Source organism: Macaca fascicularis, chromosome 11 (genome assembly GCF_037993035.2).
Source record: "Macaca fascicularis isolate 582-1 chromosome 11, T2T-MFA8v1.1".
Classification (NCBI taxonomy): Eukaryota; Metazoa; Chordata; class Mammalia; order Primates; family Cercopithecidae; genus Macaca; species Macaca fascicularis.
This window is the reverse complement of record NC_088385.1, coordinates 115,052,556-115,072,832: the sequence shown is the minus strand read 5'-3', so window position 1 is coordinate 115,072,832 and position 20,277 is coordinate 115,052,556. Positions and strand designations below refer to the sequence as shown.

The 20,277-nt window shown below is 45.4% G+C and overlaps 1 protein-coding gene across 5 annotated transcripts in view; it reads right to left on the bottom strand.

Moving 5' to 3' along the window:
• The window catches only part of WSCD2 (WSC domain containing 2), a 125,817-nt gene that overhangs the window by 12,250 nt on the left and 93,290 nt on the right, over window positions 1-20,277 (bottom strand). For all 5 annotated transcript variants that reach the window (XM_005572137.5, XM_015431494.4, XM_015431493.3 and 2 more), the window contains 3 exons: window positions 17,173-17,294; window positions 13,435-13,609; window positions 6,694-6,858 (listed from right to left, as the gene is read on the bottom strand). In XM_005572137.5, the coding sequence (XP_005572194.1) occupies window positions 6,694-6,858; window positions 13,435-13,609; window positions 17,173-17,294 (462 nt within the window). The remainder of the gene's footprint in view (window positions 1-6,693; window positions 6,859-13,434; window positions 13,610-17,172; window positions 17,295-20,277) is intronic.

The window sequence follows — 20,277 nt, the reverse complement described above, 5'->3', positions numbered from 1 at the left end:
TCATGCAAGCTAAGGCATTTGGATACGATATTAAGGCCAGGTAGAAATGTTATTGTACTAGACCTTCAAGATACTGGCTGTGTTTGCAACCCAATGAGTCATTCTGAATATCATATCACCTCTCCGGGCCTCAGTTTTCCTCATCTGTAAAATGGGTCCATGCACTTTCTCCCTCACAGGGCCATTGTGAGAAATTGATGAGGCCCACAGTAACACTTCAATACATGGCAGCTAATGCAGAATAAGACTTAGGGTGAAATCATGGACTGAGAAGTCGCCTCGTATCATCAAACATTGGAGTATCGTTTCTTCCCTCCCTGTTGTGCTCTGGCTTTTAAGATGGATGGAGGTGAAGACTGGCTTGATATCTGCTCCTGTTCCTGGAGACCAGGGTCCAGAGAGGTGCAGCCTCTCACACGTGGCCACTAAGCAGAAGAGCCAAGAATGGAATGTGATTTTTTCAATCAGGTTCCATTCTGGGACTTGCTAAGTTAAGTTGCCTGGGATAAGCCTAGCCTTGCAAATTAGCACTGGCCTGTGCCCATGAGAAAATATTAACCCACAGCCTTTGAGGTCGATGGGAAGCACAGTGTCATGGAAAAAATCTCCTCCAGAGGAGAATGAGGAATAGGATGTAGGGGCTTGAGAGAGAGAGCTTTGGACATAAACATTTATGCAAGGCAACGCTGGATATAATTTCATGTCATGTGTTCTGGTAGAGCTCTACATGACATGGACAAAGGGCTTTCCATCCATGGTTTCATTTTATCTTTACGAAAGTCTATTTCACTACGAGCACAGCAATGGAAAACACAGGCGGGGGTATACCGGAACTCACACAGATTCTCAACGAGGAAAAATAAATTGCCAGAAACATGAAAGGATGGTCAAACTATTTTTAATCAGCTCCATGCATTGGGATACCCAAGTTACAACATTTCTATTTGTTCATGATGGGGTCAACTTAGCACAGTATTTATCAAGATTAAAAACAAAAACAAAAAACCTAGAAAAGCTATAAAGATTGGGAAAGATCTGTTTCATATTCCAGATTCTGGTTGCCTGAGGAGTTTATCTATAGGAGTATTGCAAATGTAGAGAAAATTCCATTTAGCAGAATATCTCCCAGAGAGGGAAGAGTACTATGTCTGGAAAGGAACTTTTGAGAAGGCACATAGAATAGGTTTGCCTGAAGAACAACAGATAGTTGCTCAATTGTCTTCTAAAGAGGGCCTGTCTAGGTAACTGCAAGGGAATAATGGATGCAAGCTTTGAGCCAGAGCGGAATTGCTGAACTCCACCACAAGGGTGTCTCCCTCTGCACTCTCCTTGACATCCAGGATCCAGCATCTCCATGACATAAACATGATATATTTAAATCCTATCTTTTAAGAGTCACCAAAATATCAGCTTATTTTGGGCACCCATGTGACCCTCAAACTCTAAGGAAGTGCCCAACTGTCCCAGGATTTGGAGAAACAACCTTGTTTAGGGCCACAGAGAGAACAAGACATGTTTTTCCTGTCTGTCTTCCAAACCTCTGTTACTATCGTTGCTTGTGCATTTTTCAGTTAGGGGAGCTAAGATACAGAGAAGGGAAGTGGCAGAGACTGCACATCTCTGCATGCCCTAGAGTTTACTGGGACTGGAAAGTCTCATCTTGGCTCCAGGCATGGACATCCCTGAAGGCTGGTGGTTCTCCAGGACAGTGGTATTTGCTTTGAGGACAAGGAAATCCTCAGAAATTGTTGTCCTGCATCAGCTGGGCTGAGAGGCTGCCAACTCTGTGGGTTGATGTACCAGTCTGAGAACATCATCCTGCCCTTCCCTCTTATGTCTTCCCTCCTTCAGAAGTCAGGGCTCTGGCTCCTCACATACCACAGAGCTTGAGCCTGCATTAAGGCAATGAGGTCTCTGATATGGGGAGAGGTAGGGAGAGGGGGGGATGAAGCCTAGGGAAAGGGGAACAGTAAGAGAGAAAGACACAGTTACCTGGAGAGAGGGAGGGACTAAGACAAAGTGAGGGAGAAGGCAGGAGTTGGGGGAGATAAACAGACACAGAAATAAAATGAGACAGGAACAGATAAGGGGAGATGGACACCTAGAGAGAGAACAACAGAGAGACAGACACGAAGAGAGAAGGACAGAGAGGCAGAGGCACATACTGGGCAGAGGTAGACATGCAGAGAAAGGACGAGAGAGAGAGAGAGAGAGAGAGAGAGAGAGAGAGAGAGAGAGAGAGAGCGCACCAGATGGCAGATGGACACAGAGACAGAGAAAACCATGCTTTGCAAATGGCAGTTGCACCCAGTGAGGGAAAGGGAAGAAAGACCTAAATGGGACAGACACTTGGATTCTGGGAGGGAAAGGTCCCTACATTTCTTCACTCATTCACTCATTCATTCCCTCCCTCCCTCCCTCACCAGCTCATTGGTGAAGTGGAACCTTTGCCAGACTGAGGGAAGAGCAGGTTGCAGAAAAGTACAGGAAAGAGAGAAAATGTTGGGCAGCCCAGCAGGCCTAGGAGGGTCCCGGGAGAGCACCCGTCTGACACATGCTTCTTACAGAGGAGGAAACTGAGGTCTTGAGGGACAGGGAAACGTGCTTCCAGCCATTCAGCAAGTTGATAGCAGAAGAAAAGAAACTCTAAAGGACTTAGATAAATCAGCAAGAGTTGCTGGGGGATCAGCTCATTGCACAGATGCTACCCTTCCAGACCCACCAAGTTACTGTCTTCTCTTCTAATCAGTGACCTCCTAAATGTCCCACCCACTTCCCCTTTGCCTCAGCACTGTCACTCCCTGGATAACCCTGCAGCCTGATAAATACCTCCCAGTCCAAACCTGTGGCCAGAAGACTATTTCCAACACACCAGTCTCAGCACATCACGTCTCTGCTGAAAACCCCACAATATCCCACCCCATTCCCATTCCCATAGCCCTCATGACAATGGTCACAGCTCTCAGAAGGGCATTCTAGGTGCTTTGCCAAATCCTATTCTGGATGTTCCTTTTACCTTACACCCCAGCCCCACTACCTCCCTTTTCACCATCTAACAGCATGGAACTATTTTTATTCACCCATCACATTGTGCCACTCTCCTCCTTGTCTCTGAGCATGCCATGGCCTCTGCCTGGGACACCCTCTTTTCCCTCCTTCTGAGTAACTCCTATCCATCTTCTGCACGCATACCTCAAGACTGAGTTAGAAAAAATATAAAGTGCCCGTCACAGTGCTGGGCCTATTGTAGATATTAAATAAGGGCCCACGATGATTAGAATTATTAACAGCGATGTGAATATATTCATAATAATAGGGCTATGATGAATGAATGTCTGGGGTACAAGAAGGGTAAAGGACGACCTGTTAAGTCTGCCAGAGACACAGCAATGGGGAATTTGACCTGCAGCCTCAGGAGATGGTTTCCAGGCCAAATAAGCAAGAAATAAGGGTGGGGGCGGTGGGGATTGACGTCCCAGAGATAGCACGTGCAAGTCGCCAGTGCATTCTCGAACTACAAAGAGCTCATTATACCTGGGGTCTGAAAGGGGCTGCAGAACTTTGCCCCAGTGTGGCAAATGCAGCAAAGGATTTCATGAAGTTAAGCATCTTTCAGCTGCAAGGTGATGTGGGGAGAGACTGGGCAGGGTTAGCTAGATTGACTGATGCTGTTGGGGGGCAAGCAGCTCTTCATTTTGTCTGCACCCCACTGTCAACTCCAAGCTCCTAGGGAGAGTTCATTGTTAACTGCAAGGGCTCAGGCTGCAGGAAGGATTTTAAAGCTCCTAATGAAAAGGCAACTACATTCAAAGCCTCAGCTGTCTGTGACCAGCCCACAACCCCCTGCCTGTCTCAGTACGAATGAAGGAAACATCCAGTAACTAGACACAGCTTGAGGCAGGGAATTGCCACCGGGGGGTTATGTTTTCTTCTTCTTCTTTTTTTTTAAATCAAGGTAAACTTTTAGTAGGTGTCTCACTCCTTTAATGACCCATTAATATTGCCCACACTAAAGCATTAGCAAACACAGGGAGACAAATGAATTTTTGGAATGTTTTGGGTCTGGAAGTAAGAATGCTGGGTTCTTCGTCTAGGGCCAGGGATCTTGGCTCTGGTTTTGCAGTGGAATCCCCTGGGAGCTTATAGAAAACACCCATGCCTGGGCCCACTCCTGAGAGTCTGATGGAAATGGTCTGAGATGCAGCCTGGGTGTCAAGACTTTAAAAGCTCCCTGGGCAATGATAACGTGTAGTCAGAGACTAACTCCCTTTGCCTTTGAGTAAGTAAATGACTGTCCTAGTTACATAGCATTTAAAAAATGTCTATTTTACACCACAGGCTCACACATATTATTTCACAAACATTATCTTGTTACATTTTTTGGAAAATCTCTGAGTTCAGTACTGACATCCCCCTATTACAGATTAGGAAATGAAAGCTCAGAGAAGTGAAGAGTTTTGCACAAGTTCTCACAGCTGATAAGTATCAGAATGAACTTTCAGACTGAAAATCAGATCTCCTGACTCTATCTTAAGATTCCATTTCTTCTTCTTCTCTGAAGTTAGGAGGTCGACTTAGATCAGATGGCAAAGACTTGGTGTATAGGCCACCATTCCCCATTCTCCACTTTCAACAGGCATCACTAATAGATTAAGGCACTTTGTTTCAGAGAGAGAATAGAACCTTTCTTAACACATCATCCTTAAGCAAAAATTCATTGGAATCAACACTAGATGAAACCAATTTTGGTCCCTGAACTAAATCATCCTGAGGGACCCCTTCTGTTTGTGACATTCTAGGATTGCATGAGCAGGGTTGCTGCCACAGCCAGGAGCATGAGAATGTTGGCTAGCCATGGCATCCTTTCTGAACCTGCATTCCACAGCCACTGCTCCAGGACAAGCCAGAGAGATTCTGGAATATCCCAGTGCTCTTCCCAGCAGCTCCCACAAAGGCAGCACAGCACAGGGGTTAAGATCATAGGGATGGCTGACAGCCAGCCCTGGGTTCAAATCCTGATATAAGCATGCAATACCCTCAGCATGGAGCTTCATATGTAATAGGTGCTTAATAAACAATCACTCAGGCCCAAACTGGAAATTAATAAATATGTAAAAAGCTGGGATTCTTAAGCAGATTCCCCTGCCTGACCCGCTGCCAACTCCAACCATCAGCCTGTCCCTCTTCACCCTTTTTGCCTTTTCTTGCCCAGTCTCTGCCTCCCTCCTGTGTCTCGCCCTGAGAAAGACATGCCCCCTGGCTCTCCCTGAGCTAGGGTTTGGGGATGACTCTTTATTGGCACCAAGCTGTGCCTGGCTAGTGGCTGGCACCCAGACAAGAGTACCCAGAGCCAACTTTTATTGACGACATTGAATGTGGCCCAACACAAATTCGTAAGCTTTCTTAAAACATTATTAGATTTTTTTTTGTTATTTTTATCTTACTTTTAGCTCATCAGCTATCATTAGTGTCAGTGTATTTTATGTGTGATCCAAGACAATTTTTCTTCTTCCAGTGTGGCCCAGGGAAGACAAAAAATGGGACACCTCTGCTTTGAAACAACCTCATGAAATATGTACTCTTATCTCTAATTTGTGCATGAGGACACAGGATCAGAGAGGTGCAGTAAATTGCCTAAAGTCACAAAGCCAGGAAATGGTCTTCAGCTGGTTTGCAGACACAAAGACCATGGCCAAGGGCTGCTCCACATGTAGATGCAAAGCCTCCCACAAGAGGAGGCCTTGCTTCCCTGATGTCTCCCACCATGCCCAGGAGAGGGCTTCATGCCCAAGGGGCATTTCATCCATGATTTCTTGTTCCTCAGTAAGAAACCCAGGAATTTCTCACCTGTATGATAGAGTAATAAAGATGTGGGCTTTGAAACTGGGAAATACTAGAATGCAATCCCCAATCAGCTTATTGAAAAAACAAAAACAAAAACATTGTGTGACTTTGGGCAAATTATTTCTCCTCTCCAAGCCTCAGTTTTCATTTCTGGGAAAGAACATCATCCTCCTACCTCACAAGGTTTCTATGCAGGGTTAAATAAGAATATGGCACCTGGCCACCTACTAGGTGCCAGGAGAACATCTTTGGCAATCTGAACCTACATGAGGCGCCTCACACACAGTTGGTGCTCCACAAATGCATGCTGGGACACCTAACTTAGGAAGTGCATCCAGAACATTCCAGTGCTCAGTAAACATCTGTGAATGGAATGAAAATAGAGCACCCTGCATAGTGAATACTGTCGACTTAAATCTGGAGAGGACACCTGGTGAATAGTAGGTGCTCAATAAATGTCCCCAAAGTGAACTTAGTTCTTGTACCTCTATTACATCAAAGAGTTGCTGCAGGAAATATCTGTAATGAGGTACCAGGGCACAGTAGGTGTTTGAGAAATGTTTGTGGTAACCTAAATGGAGGAAAGGTAGCAGGCATAGGATAGGTACTTGATAAATGTCAGTTATTGAATGGATGCTAGTGGAGTATCCAGGACGTGACTGAAGAAATGTCTGTGGGGCATAAAGGAAGTAGGGAGTACCAAGCATGCAGTGAGTCTCAATAAGTGTGCCTGGGAGAGTTGAGTGGCATGCAGTAGGTACTCAAGGAGGAGTATTCCCATATCTTCCAAGGGGGGACCTTCCCAAGCCCAGGGAACCTCCTGCCCTGCCCTCCCTGCCGTCTCCTCACCTTTGTTGTAGAGGGAGCCATCGAAGTAGTAGCTGCCAGTGTAGAAGCCCGTGGCCAGCTCAATGAGGTGGCGAGCCCATGTGTTGCCGGCACCTGGAAAGCTGGCCAAAGCAATGAGTTGCTTGGACTTGCCCGGCAGGAACCTTCTGTCCATGCAACGGTTGTCTGAAAAGGGCGGAGCATGGACAGAGGTCAAAACCAGGGGCAGATGGAGCCTGTCTGAAAGGGACCAGGGTATGAGCCCCACCCCTGCCACTTCTCAGCCAGGTGATCAAGGGCACAGGACACTTGCGTAGGTCATGGGAAAGCTTCGCTGGGCCTCAGTTTTCCCATCTGTAAAATGAGGGAGATGGTTCCTCCCTCGTAGGGTTGAGGTGAGTGTTAAATGGGATAATTATGGGAAGGGATAAGCACAGTGGTTAGCCCATAGTAGTGATCCAATAGAAGTCAGCTGGGAGGGTGAATCTTCTCTCCAGCCCCAGTTTACCCCCAGGAGAGCAAGTCTTTCCCATTCACCCGTACCCTTTCCTCCAGATTGAAACCGTCAATAGCATCCATTATGTATTTTCTGTTATTCTTGTATTTTGCGGACTCTGAAAAGCCAGAGAATCAGGAATATTCAAATGGTACTCACCACCTCCCAACCCATTTTACAGATGAGGAAACTGAGGGCTAGAGAAAACTAATACATATGCCTTTTGAACATAGGATGCAGTCCAGAGTTCTTATCTTGGCCTCTAAGCCCACATGGTTGGCCTTTGCAAACTCACAGGCTCATTCTAATCCACTCCACCACATGCCAGTCACCTGGTCTCTCCGTCCTTCCTCTCCTGTGTCTTGCTCCGTCCTGACATAGCGCCTTCGTGCATGCTGTTCCCTCTCCATTGCCTCCTACCTGCCTTTGCTTTTTGTTCTTCAGCTCTCAGTTGAATGGGTTCCTTTGTCTATCCGTCTGTCTTTCCTTCCTTCTTCCTTTCCTCTTTCCTTCCTTCCTTCCTCTCTCCCCTCTTTTCCTGACTCCCTGGGCTATCATTAGTGCATTACTACATCCATCTCCTTCATATTGTTGATCACAATTGCAATTCAGATAATTATTCATGCAATTAGTCATGTGGTCAGAAACCCTGCCCATATTGTGTTTTTCTGATTCATCAAAAGTTTCCACAATATCTGGTATACAGCAGGTACTTAATAACTGCTTCTTGATTGGATGGATGAATGGGTAGAATGATGACCGGGTGGATAACAATAATATCTATTAATATCTATTTTGTAGGGCTCTTGTAAGGATTGAATGAAACAAAGCATGTAATATGTTAATACTCTAAAGTGCTCAAAAGGCATAGGTATTATTTTTCTCTCGCCCTCAGGTTCCTCATCTGTAAAATGGGTTGGGAGGTGTTGAGTACCATTTGGCTATTTCTGATTCTCTGGCTTTTCAGAGCCTGCAGAATGCCATTACCATCAGAGTTAACAGAAAATGCAAGTCCCAGCACCTCCCACTGCAACCCCAGAGGGAGCTAAGAAAGCACAAGCTTTTCTTTTGGTTCCCTCAGTTGCAAAGGCATCTGAGGGAAGGCTCAGAGCAGGGGGCGCTGGAGCAGAAAGGAAGATGAGAGAATCCCAGATCCAGGCCTGGAGGCCCCAGGTCTCAGTGCTGCCTTCTTCAGCCCAGGACAGATGAACTCCACCCTTGTTTACCATCCAAGGGAAGGCAGGCAAACCTCCCTCACCTCCCATAGCGCCTCACCTCCATCTCTCCCTGTTCTGGGGAAGTCACTCATCCCCTGCTCATGTGTGTGGACTCCATTCCCTCCTTCATCAAGCTCCTTGCTCCTTCCAACCCCAATATTTTTTCTCTCTCAATCACATTAGCACTCAAACAGGAACAAATAGCTCCATCATTTAGAAAGAGCCCCTTCCAGCGACCACCAGCTCCCCTTCACCCCATCACTGCCATATTGTCAGCAGAGTTGTCCATATTCCTTCATGTTTCCTCCCTTCCATCTACTCCTTGGCCCTTGCACTTGGCCTCTTCCCTGTTCACTGCCCCGAACCAGTTATGGGCAAGGTCTTCAGTGACTGCCCCATGCTCAATTCAACAGACAAGCTCACCTCACGTGATTACTCAGGCACAAGGGCAGATCACTCTGCCCTCCTATAGGTAATTCCTTCCCAAGATTTTACTGGGGTCTTTCCTGTTCTGCATTAGCTGCTATTTGTTGAAGTCTTACTATGAGCCTCATTGATTACACACAAAAGCCCTTTGAAGGAGAGGTGTGAAGTCCTAGATTTAAATTCCAGTTCTTCCATAGGAAAAAGATGATCTATCTGAGCCTCAGCTTGCTCACCTATAAAATGGGACTATTAAGCAGTGATGACAGCCTGAGGTTGTTTAGGAGAATGAAATTCATGAATGAATGCAGTGTTAGAGTAAGACAAACGTGCTGGAAGTGCCGATAGAATAGATTGTGGTTCCTGGTATTGTTGCTGCTAGCTGGAGGTTCAGCTCCCTTCTCCTGCCTGTTTAATTTTTGTTCTGAGACTAATAGATTTAGGAGAAAATAAACCAAGGGACGTCTGTGGCAAAGCCAGGTAAGCTTCAGGGGATGGTTTTCATTGGAATATACTGCAAAAAGGAGCCCAGACACAGGAACTTTCTAGAATATGGTTATGTTTTACATTTTTATAGGGGAGTGGATTACCCAGTTGACATTAACCAGTACACTTAAAATATGTGCATTCCGCTCTATGGAAATGTTACTTCAGAAAAGCTAATATTGAATTATAACCAATGACAACATCCTGAAGTACAATGATGCTTGCAACTTACTTTGAAATGCACCAAAAATTAGGAAGGATTGAGGGATGGAGAAATGGAGAGATGGACAATAAAGTAAATATAGCAAAAGTTAACATACATCACAAAATTCTATGGAATAAGTATATAGGTATTCACTGCATAAGCCTTGCAACTTTTCTGGAGGTTTGACTTTTTTGTTTTTCAGAATAAAATGTTGGGTTGATAGGTCGGGTGGGGCAGACCAGGCTCCTTAATTTCCCCCCAAAACAGAATTCTCTATTCAAATACTTCCTGGGAGGCCAAGGCCAACCCCAAGGTAAAAGCTGTGGTTTTCAGTGCTATAAAGAAAGTTGATTTGGTTCCTAAGCCCTATAAATTAAGCAGCTATTAGAGGCAATATTATATGCAGTTCTGGAATCAGACCAACCTGGGTTTCCATTCAGAACTGTCATGGCCTACCTGTGTGGCACTGAACAAGGCTTTCCACTCACTAAGCCTCAGTTTCCTCACCTATGAAACAGGGCTAATAAACCTTACACAATTATGTGGGACAATGACTGTGAATTTTTCACAATGTATTTTGAGAAGCTAGGGTTGAGAGTGCAGTCTTGGGACCTAGATTTCCTGGGTTTGAATCCCTACACTGCCATGTCTGAATTGTTTGACTTTGGCCAAGTTACTCAGCCTCCCTGTGCCAAGTTGCCTCATTTGTAAAATGGTGAATAACAGTGCTTATGCAACTGGACTGTTTGGATGATTAGATGATTTAAGGCAGGTAAAAGATTTGACAGAGCCTGGCACAGAGCAAGTGTTCAATAATTATTTAGTTCCCATAGGGGGCATCAGGGCTTAGCACACAGTAGGTGCTCAATAAATGGCAGCCCTGGTGGGCCAGGCTCTTGGCAGGCTGATGAGCCACATAACTGTCAAACCTCCCCAGTGTGTAGAAACTGCAAGAGTGATGTGGAAAAATGGAAGCCCTAGTAATGGCCTGGGGGTAGGGCACTGGGAATGAGCAAACTCATCAATTAAGGAATCGTTATCTGCTATTGAAAAGGCGCCAGTGTCTGTTCTGGCCACCTCAAAGCCGTTCATGATCACAGGGTAATTAATCTGTGTATGACTTTCCCCTGCAGGCTAAGGCAGCACAGCTCTGCAAAGACTAACCAACATTTCCCCGAAAGCTAACAAAGACTCATCCTTCCCCTTCAGACTGTAAATAGGGCCAAGAGCCACATGCTCACTAGGCTCTCAGAAGGACTTTAGCTACCATAGAAACAGCCACAGCTGATCACCACTGTTACCCCATCAGTCAAACAGGGACAGGCTATTGGTGGGGCTGCCACTAGCTCGTACAGCACTTTTGTGCAAATCAGAAAAAGGTGCCCACTCCTTCCTCTGGACAGATGTTCTGCCATCCAGGGCACACAACATGTGGCTGGCTTTCAGACACCACTTTTTCTGTTGGCTGTGCCAGTGCAATGCTCAACCTGCTCAACCACATATGGCAGCTTGGTGACTGGGAAATGAGAAGGAAGAGGTCTAGTCCAGTGGTGTTTTCTTGGCTCTCCAGACTGTGGGGAGTGTCACTGGAGCATGGGCAAAGGTTTCCAGCAGGGGCTTTGGAGTCAGACACCTGGAAACAAATTGCTTTTGTAGATGTATAATTGTGGCCAGTTCCCAATCTCTCTGAATTTTAGTTCTGTCATCTGTAAAGTGGGGATGATACTGCCCTGATCATAGGTTTACTGTGGACTTCACATCACTAAATGAGATGAGGCTTGGCATAAGGACCAGTACATAGTAGATGGTCAATATATTCAGACATTGAGGTGATCCTTCAGGGGCTTCCTTTGGGCTGTGTGTCCTGGCGAGGGATGACCCCCAATCCCCACCCAAGTGCCACCCACCCTTCATGATACCTTGGTCAGGAGAAATGGGTTTTATTGGGAAAGTTTATAAACAGTATGACTTAAGGTAAGTTCCTCAACTGTTCTGAGTCTCAATCCCCTCCCCCACCCCATAGTAAAGAGGGCATAATGACTCTTCCCAACTCATAGAGAGTTGAGGGGATTCAATGAAAACATGCATATGAAGGATGCAATACTGAGTCTGGCACAGAGGAAGACCTCAAGAAACTACAAGTGTTGCTGCCTCCTCCTCTTGCTCCTTCTCATCACCATCATCATCATCATCACTTTCATCATCACCATCATCAGCACTATCAGCATCACTCTTTTCACTATCATCACCATTATCATCATCACCATCATCATAATAATCACCACCATCATCATTATCATCACCATCACCATCATCATCATCACCATCACCATCATCATAATCATCACCATCAGTATCATCACCATCACCATCATAATCATCACCATCATTATCATCACCATCACCATCAGTATCATCATCATCGTCATAATCATCACCATCACCGTCATCATAATCATCACCATCACTATCATCATAATTATCATCACCATCACCATCATCATAATCATCACCACCATCATAATTATCATCATCATAATCATCACCATCATTATCATCATCACTGTCACCATCATCATAATCATCACCATCACCATCATCATAATCATCACCATCAGTATCATCATCATCATAATCACCACCATCATCATCATCATCACCATCATCATAGTCATCACCACCATCATCATTATCATCACCATCACAATCATCATAATCATCACCACCATCATCATTATCATCACCACCATCATCATCATCATAATCATCACCATCACCATCATCATAATCACCATCAGTATAATCATCATCATAATCATCACAATCATTATCATCATCATCATCACCATCATCATCATCACCATCACCATCATCATAATTATCGCCATCAGTATCATCATCATCATCACCATCATCATCATCACCACCATCACCATCATCATAATCATCACCATCATCATAATCATCACCATCATTATCATCATCATCATCATCATCATAATCATCACCACCATCATCATCATCACCATCACCATCATCATAATCATCACCATCACCATCATCATAATTATCACCATCAGCATCATCATCATCATCATCATAATCATCACCATCATTATCATCATCACCATCACCATCATCATAATCACCATCATCATCATCACATCACCATCATCATAATTATCACCATCAGTATCATCATCATCATCATCATAATCATCACCATCATTATCATCACCATCATCATCATCATAATCATCACCATCATTATCATCATCACCATCATCATCATCATAATCATCACCATCATTATCATCATCACCATCACCATCATTATAATCATCACCATCACCATCATCATCATCATCACCACCATCATGATCATCATGTCTGGTAGCCCCAAGACACAGAATAGGAGATAACAGTAAGTGTGTATTCCACTAGCAAAGGAAGAAGACTGCAAGTGGAAAGGATGAGTGAGACAGGGAGAGAGAAGAAGGAAGAATTTATATATAAATTGACAAAATCTTAGAATTGGAAGGAACATTGGAGGCTAACAGTCTACAGTTTCATTTTACAGATGGAAAAACTGCAGCCCAGAAAGGGGAAATGACTTGTCTCGGATAAAGCAGTGAATCTGTATTGCAGCCTGTGGGAGACTCAGTCTTTCTTCTCATTCGCTGTCACTACAGGAGCCACCAAGGGTCCTCAGTGATGAGGGATAGAGATGGGTCATCAGAACGCTCCCTACCCTGGGAATTCCTTCTGTTGCCCATCCAGGAACTCTAAGCCTGGTGGAGTTCATCATCGCTGCCCTCTGGCTTGCATGGTTTTCTCCTTGCTGCAGGCTGTGTGGGACAGACTGGCAGGGACACGTCTGGGAGGGAAGCCATTGGGAGTGTATCTGCGGTCCACTGGGGAAGGGCCTAGCTCACCTTGGACTTGTGTCTGGTACACAATGAAGTAACTAGGAGTTCCACAGCTCTCAAACTCCTCTGCGCTGCACTTCTGGGCACAGAGCTGCTCATCCTCTCTGTCATGGAGTGGGAATCGGGTGGTGGGAAATCCACAGTGGCAGGCGGTGCCTGCAAGAGCTGCCAGCGGGTACTCCTGGGGATGGAGTGGGAGAAGAAGAGGAAGAGAGTTGCTGAATCCCTGGACAGCTTCAGACTCCAAATGGAGAACAGGATTTGCATTCCAACTACTGCCTTCTCTGTCAGTCTCCCTCAACTTGAGGGTCCCCAAATTCCATCCACAAACCGTGCTTTTATGATTTTGCCCTATCTGTGCACCTACTGTACTATTGTTTACTTATTAGTTTCCTTTAAGTCGATTCACTTTTTGAAACTTAAATTTCAAAGGATACTTTGTATTGCTACCACTAATAGTACTTGTGGGCAAGTAGCACTTCCATACATCTCCATACTGTAAATGCACGTAATACAGAAACAAAACAAGTGATTAAATTCTACCTAGGCACTCTGGCCAACCAAGACTGTGAGCCTGGGATTGGCTCCATTTTTCCTGCATAGAGAGTAGTTAAGGGGGAGAGGTGTTGACGCTTAAACACTGAGACAAAGCTTTCTCCTGGAAAGAGAACTGAAAAAGAAATCCCTTTCTCATGGTCATGCAATACACCACAGTAAATGCACCCTTGGTGAGATGGGGAGATGAGACCCATGCTTTGGGAAAAGCTGTCTGAGTCTGCTCTTTTAAGCCAAAGGAGATACTGATACCCCTGTGTACCCAGAGTCTTTGTTGGGAGAGCTGCTTCTGATTGCTTTATTTGTTCTATTGAGCAGCGAAGTGGGGGCAAGATGGACCTGAGATCTGGTGGGCACGGGTTTGTCTTTTGCCCCATTTACTTATAAACTGGACCCACCACCCCTAGTTCTTTCTGGTAGCCGGCCCAGGAATAATCAATCTGGTAGCAAACCAGGGTCACACCTGTGTGGCTGGATCCAGCCAGCTTTGCCACAGTAGCTTTAGTTTCTTTCCTAGAAGATATTAAATAGGAACTGCGGCACCTAGCTGAAGAGCAGAAGTGCTGATATACCGGAGGGTCAGCTTGGGCCATGACTGATGACATTTTCTAAATAATGAGAATCCTTGAGCCTCCTCTGACACCCTAAACCTCAGACCCTCTATCACGACACAAGCAGTTCTGTATCCCTGTCCACTTGATCACCTTAGTTTCTTTCCTTTGCCCCGTAAGGAGATCAGAGAAAACAGGAAGAGGGAGGTTTGCAGGGAGACTTCTTGTTCCCACATACACACCCTCACTTCTCTCCAGTCCTGTGTACAGTCTGACACTTTGCTACGCTAGTTTGCCCCATGATTTCACTGTCATGTGGCTGTTTGTCCCCCCAACGCCAGGGGATCTGTAGGTTTCCCCAGGGCCCTCTGGAAGTGAGGGAATGCCATGTGGGTGGAGGGATTCCTGCTAAGGGGAGAGCTGGACCAAATGACAGCCAAGCCTCCTTTAATCTCACAAATGTCACTTCCCATCTTCTAGAATGCCTGTTAGGAGTACAGCAAGTCCTTAAGAAATGCTTGGTTATTTGAGGTAGGCTGGTTCCTCTTGAATGGCTGTGGGAAGCCTCTCTGGTGGGGTCACCAAGGTGGCTCAGAAGTTTAAGAGCTTGAATTTGGAGTCAGTCCCCAGTGTGAACTCCAGCTCTGCCACTCGCTTCTGCTGAGAGCTTAGGCAAATGACTTCACCTGTCTGAATCCTGGTTTTCTCATTTGTGAAATGGGACTGAAAATGTCCAACTCATAGGCTTGGCCTGAGAAGTAAACCGTATGATCCACGGTGCAGAGGGCTGCATGGAGGATGTTCTCAGCAAGCAGCCACTGCTGTGATGCTGCAGCCTTTTAGACTTCCAGAGAAATGCTTCATGCATTAGAAGCCCAGTGAGAGAAATAGCCAAGCAGGATGACTCAGAGCAGATGGGGGCATCCAGGACTCAGGGTGTGGTCTGAGCACCCAGGAGGTGCCACAATGTAGATAAAGCGAATGCCTGCATCCTTGATGATAGAGATTGTATCTTGTTACTTTGCATCCCCAGCACTAAGCAGGACTACTGATATACAGTAGGGTCTTATTAAATATTTGAAGATTTGGCGTGATGGTGATATAGGACCCATGCTTTGGGAAAAGCTGTCTGAATTTGTTCTTTTAAGCCAAAGGAGATACTGATACCTCTGTGTACTCAGAGTCTTTGTTGGGAGATGTGCTTCTGATTGCTTTATTTGTTCTATTGAACAGCTAAGTGGGGGCAGGATGGACCTGAGATCTGGTGGGCAAGGGTCTGTCTTTTGCCCAATTTGCTTCTAAACTTCACCCACCACCCCTAGTTCTCCCTGGTAGCTAGTCCCGGACTAATCTGGTAGCAAACCAGGGTCACGCCTGTGTGGCTGGATCCACTGAGTCTGAGAACACTCAGACAGCTTTTCCCAAAGCATGGGTCCCATATCACCATCACACTAAGGGGGCATTTACTGCAGTGTATTGCCTGACCGTGAGAAAGGGATTTCTTTTTTCAGTTCTCTTTCAAGTCCTGCAGAAGAAAGCTTCTTCTTGGTGTTTGAGCATTTATACCTCTCTACCCTCAACTACTCTCTAGAATGAATGAAATGCCCAACCATCTTTTGGTGGTGGAGGAGGTATGGTTCTCCTCTGGACACTTGAGTAATTAGCTCATTTTGAGAAAACACTGGAGCTCCTTGGACATTGCTGAGTGCCAGTTATGTGCCCAGTTCTGTGCTGGGGATATTGAAGGGGGGCACAAAATGTACAAGGCATAGCCCCTACCCTCCAGGAGTTCACAGCCTGGCTAGGGAGGAAGTATAAACAGTCAAACATCTAGCACCTTAGGCCAAAAAAAGAACATCCAACCCAGGTGCTATCCAGTGCCCAAAGCTCTGGATGACACTGCTGCCTGGCCTCTGCTCGCACCCCTCCTCCAATGGGGAACTTCCTCTGCCCTAAGGTGGGACTGTCCTTACCTTTACTTGGTAATTTTTTCATGCTTCTAAGCCAAGTTCAAACATCACCCCCTGATATGGTTTGGCTGTGTCCCCACCCAAATCTCATCTTAATTGTAGCTCCCATAATCCCCATGTGTCACGGGAGGGACCTGGTGGGAGGGAACTGAATCATGGGGGTGGGTTTTTCCCATGTTGTTCTCATGATAGTGAATAAGTCTCATGAGATCTGATGTCTTTAAAAAGGGCAGTTCCCTTACACATGCTCTCTTGCCTGCTGCCATGTAAGACATGCCTTTGCTTTTCCTTTGCCTTCCACCATGATTGAGAGGCCTCCTTGCAACGTGAAACTGTGAGTCTATTAAACCCCCCCTTTTTTTAAAATGAATTACCCATTCTGAGTTATTTCTTCATAGCAGTATAAAAATGGACTAATAACCCTCATTCCTAACTATTCCTCAGTATTAAAACTCACTTCCTCAAAGGCAGGAAAATCTATTCTGTGTAGCTCCAGTCCGTTAGATCCACATGAAACGGTCACATCCCTCTCCCATGTCATAGATCCCAGTCAGCGACTGCATCTATCCTGACTGAGCTGTTGCTTCTCCAGCCAAGCATGTGGTTCCTTCAGCTGTGCTGCACTGTCCCCCTCACCTGGAGTTCCATGGGCCCCACCCTGTGCTCACCTTCTCAGTGCAGAAGTCCACGCACTTGTCCACGGACATGTTCAGCATGGCAGCTGTCACGGGTAAGGCCAGAGAAAGGTTGTCAGGCCTGCGGAAGCAGCCCCGGAACACTGCACTTCCATCTGAAGAACCAGAGAGAAGAGGACCAGTCAGATATACAAGGAGTCAGATCTGGTTGGGAAAACCACCTTCTGAAGAAAGCCCAGAGAAGGCAAGAGTCTTGCCCAAGGTCACAGAGCAAGCCAAAGCAGAGATGGAAAGAGCGGCTATGTTTTCTGTTCTTGAACATGTCTGTTCAGAGTCAATGAGCTCGATACATCAAAGAACGTTCTCCTCAACCCTGACCCCTTTGTCAACAACCCAGGTCGCTGAGATGACATTCGTCCTGGGCCATGCTATCCCACTTTCTTTGTCAGATTCCCATGCCTCACTTCCTCACTCCCAACCATGGCAGTGCCCCATTCGGGGAAATTATCAAGTGCACAGAGGATTTGTGTGATTTCATCAGGGCTGAGTGTTTGAGGACTGAGGGAAGCAAGGGGTCTGCAGCTGTCCTGTCCTTACTCACTACTACTAGGGTTCTCCTCTCCCTTTTGTTGCCCTGGGCTTTAGGGGAAAAGTCCTGGGCCTCAGAAGTTCCTACCTACCCAGTACTGGGCACCAACAAGCTGCAAGGGACTGACGTGTCAGAGGGAATCCCTTTAAGAAAATTAAACCCAGAAATAGTGCAGCTACACAATAAAAAATTTGGAGTCCATTGTCAAATCTTCAATAGAAGTCATCCCTTAAGAAAATATTCAGAAATGTTGTCTTAGGTTGGGGCTACTGAAGCAGAGCCTGAGACAAATGTTTCATTGAAGGTGTGCTCTCAGAGAAAGAAAGCGGGAGGCAGGACCAGACAGAGCTAAGTAAGGATGTGATCTCAGCTGGGTCCCATCTCCATCCTGGTCTCACGGCAGGGATCAGGAGGAGGCTCTGGATGAGAAATTGCACTATAGAATTGGCCCCACCTTAAGGAAAGGGGGCTGGCTTGCCTTGGCCTTGTCCATCCTGGTCTCCAGTATCAGTTTTTGGCTGTGGGCTGTGCCCCAGGGTGGGGCATAACTTCCTGCGAGGGGCTGCTTGCTTCTGATAGGCCCAAGGCTATTTTTCAGAGAACGGGGCAGTCGTGAGCCACTGATTGCCACCAACAGTCACCACAGGAAAGGGGACTTGGGTGGGCGCCTATAGCATCCACTACAGATGTGTGCAAAGATTTATCAGTAAGGTTGTTCACTGCAGCATTTTAAAAATTAACAAGTGAAGGGGTAGAACCTAGGTGTCCAGCATGAGATAATTGGGCCAATAATGTCTGGAATGACAACACACAATGGAATTCTATTGAAGGTGGAATTCCATTGAAATAAATGGTATTAAAAGTTATTTTAGCCAGACGAAGATGTGTTTAAGATACACATCTATTTAACATCTTCGTAAGTTAAATAAAAACTGAGAATGTAAAATCCTACATGTTATAAAATATCAATTTTATAAAAAATTAATCTCTAGAGAGACATATACCAATGTGTTAATAACCGTGATGTCCCTGGACAGTAGGTGTGAAGGATAAATTTTATGTGTCAACTTAGCTAGGCCATGGTGCCCAGCTGTTTGGCGAAACATTGGTCTAGATGTTGCTATGAAGGTATTTTCTGTATGTGATTGACATCTACCATTAGTTGACCTTAAGTAGAGGAAATGATACTTGATAATGTGGGTGAGCCTCATCCAATCAGTTGAGGGCCTTAAAAGCAATCCTAAGGCTTCCTGGAGAAGAAGGAATTCCATCTCAAGATGGCAGCATTCACTGCTGCCTGAGTTTCCCATGTGCTGGCCTGTCATATGAATTTCGGACTTGCCAGCTCCCACAATCGCGTGAGCCAACTTCCTTAAAATAAATCTCTTACTATATCTATCCACATATCGTATTGGTTCTAATCCTGTTGGTTCTGTTTCCCTAGAGAACTCTGACCAATCCAGTAGGAATATAGGTAATTTTTATTTCCATCTCTTTGTAAAACTCTTTTCTAACTTTTTTTCTACAATGAATATGTATTTTTATGTAATAAAGGCAAAACAAGTGAAGCCAAGGCAGGAGGATTGCCTGAGGCCAGGCACTGAAGACCAACCTGGCCAACATAGTGAGCCCTCCATCTCTATTAAAACAAAATTTAAGTGGCCGCTGTTAAATCTTTTGAAAGGCTGGTGATATACATTTACAATTGGGTTATTTCTCAAATTCTGAGTTGTATATACCCTTCGGGAAGCATAGCCATCCACATAAAACAAAGGGCATTGTTAACATGGTGTGATGAAAACCATCAGCACAAGAACAGACCCCATTTATTGAGTCCCTATTATATGTCATCTCCTCTGCTGAGCACTTCAGAAACGTCAGCTCATGTCACCTTCTTGAAAATCCTGCAAGGTTCATTGTAAACTCTCATTTTACAGATAAGAGAAACAGGGCTTTGAGAGAAGAGGTTGCAAGACAAATCTAAGGACCCATCGTTTGCAAAAACTAACTAAGGCTCAGAAGCAAAGTGTTAGCCCTTGGAAAAAAGCAAAGCAAGTTGCAAAAACCATATGTCTCTCTCTGTAGCGGTGTCTGGGTCTATCGAGAGTGTAAAAGCGTTTTTTAGCATACACATATATATTTACATTTATGTGCAGAGAAGAGGATATGGAATAACTCCCTGAGCAGAAGGGTGGGGGGAGGGTGTTTATGAATGATAATTTTATATTTTAGCCATCAAAGACACCCTAGTGATTCTTTCTACCACGTGGCACCTGATAGGCTGAAGTTGCTCACTGCAGTGACAAGCCAAGAAAACTAAGAGGACATTAGGAATTTGGTTAAATGACTAATTTCCAGGGCATCCCTCAGACTCCTGCTGTCTTAGCTTTCTGGGTCTCTGGCTTTATCCTGGTGAGACAAGTGGCAGTGGTAGTGGTGATAATGTCAGGATGCTGCTCATCTGCTCCGTGGTCCCTCCAGGCCTCAGTTTCCCCACATATAAATGAAGACTGGGAGTTAAACTGTGCAGTGACTCTCATGCCTACTAC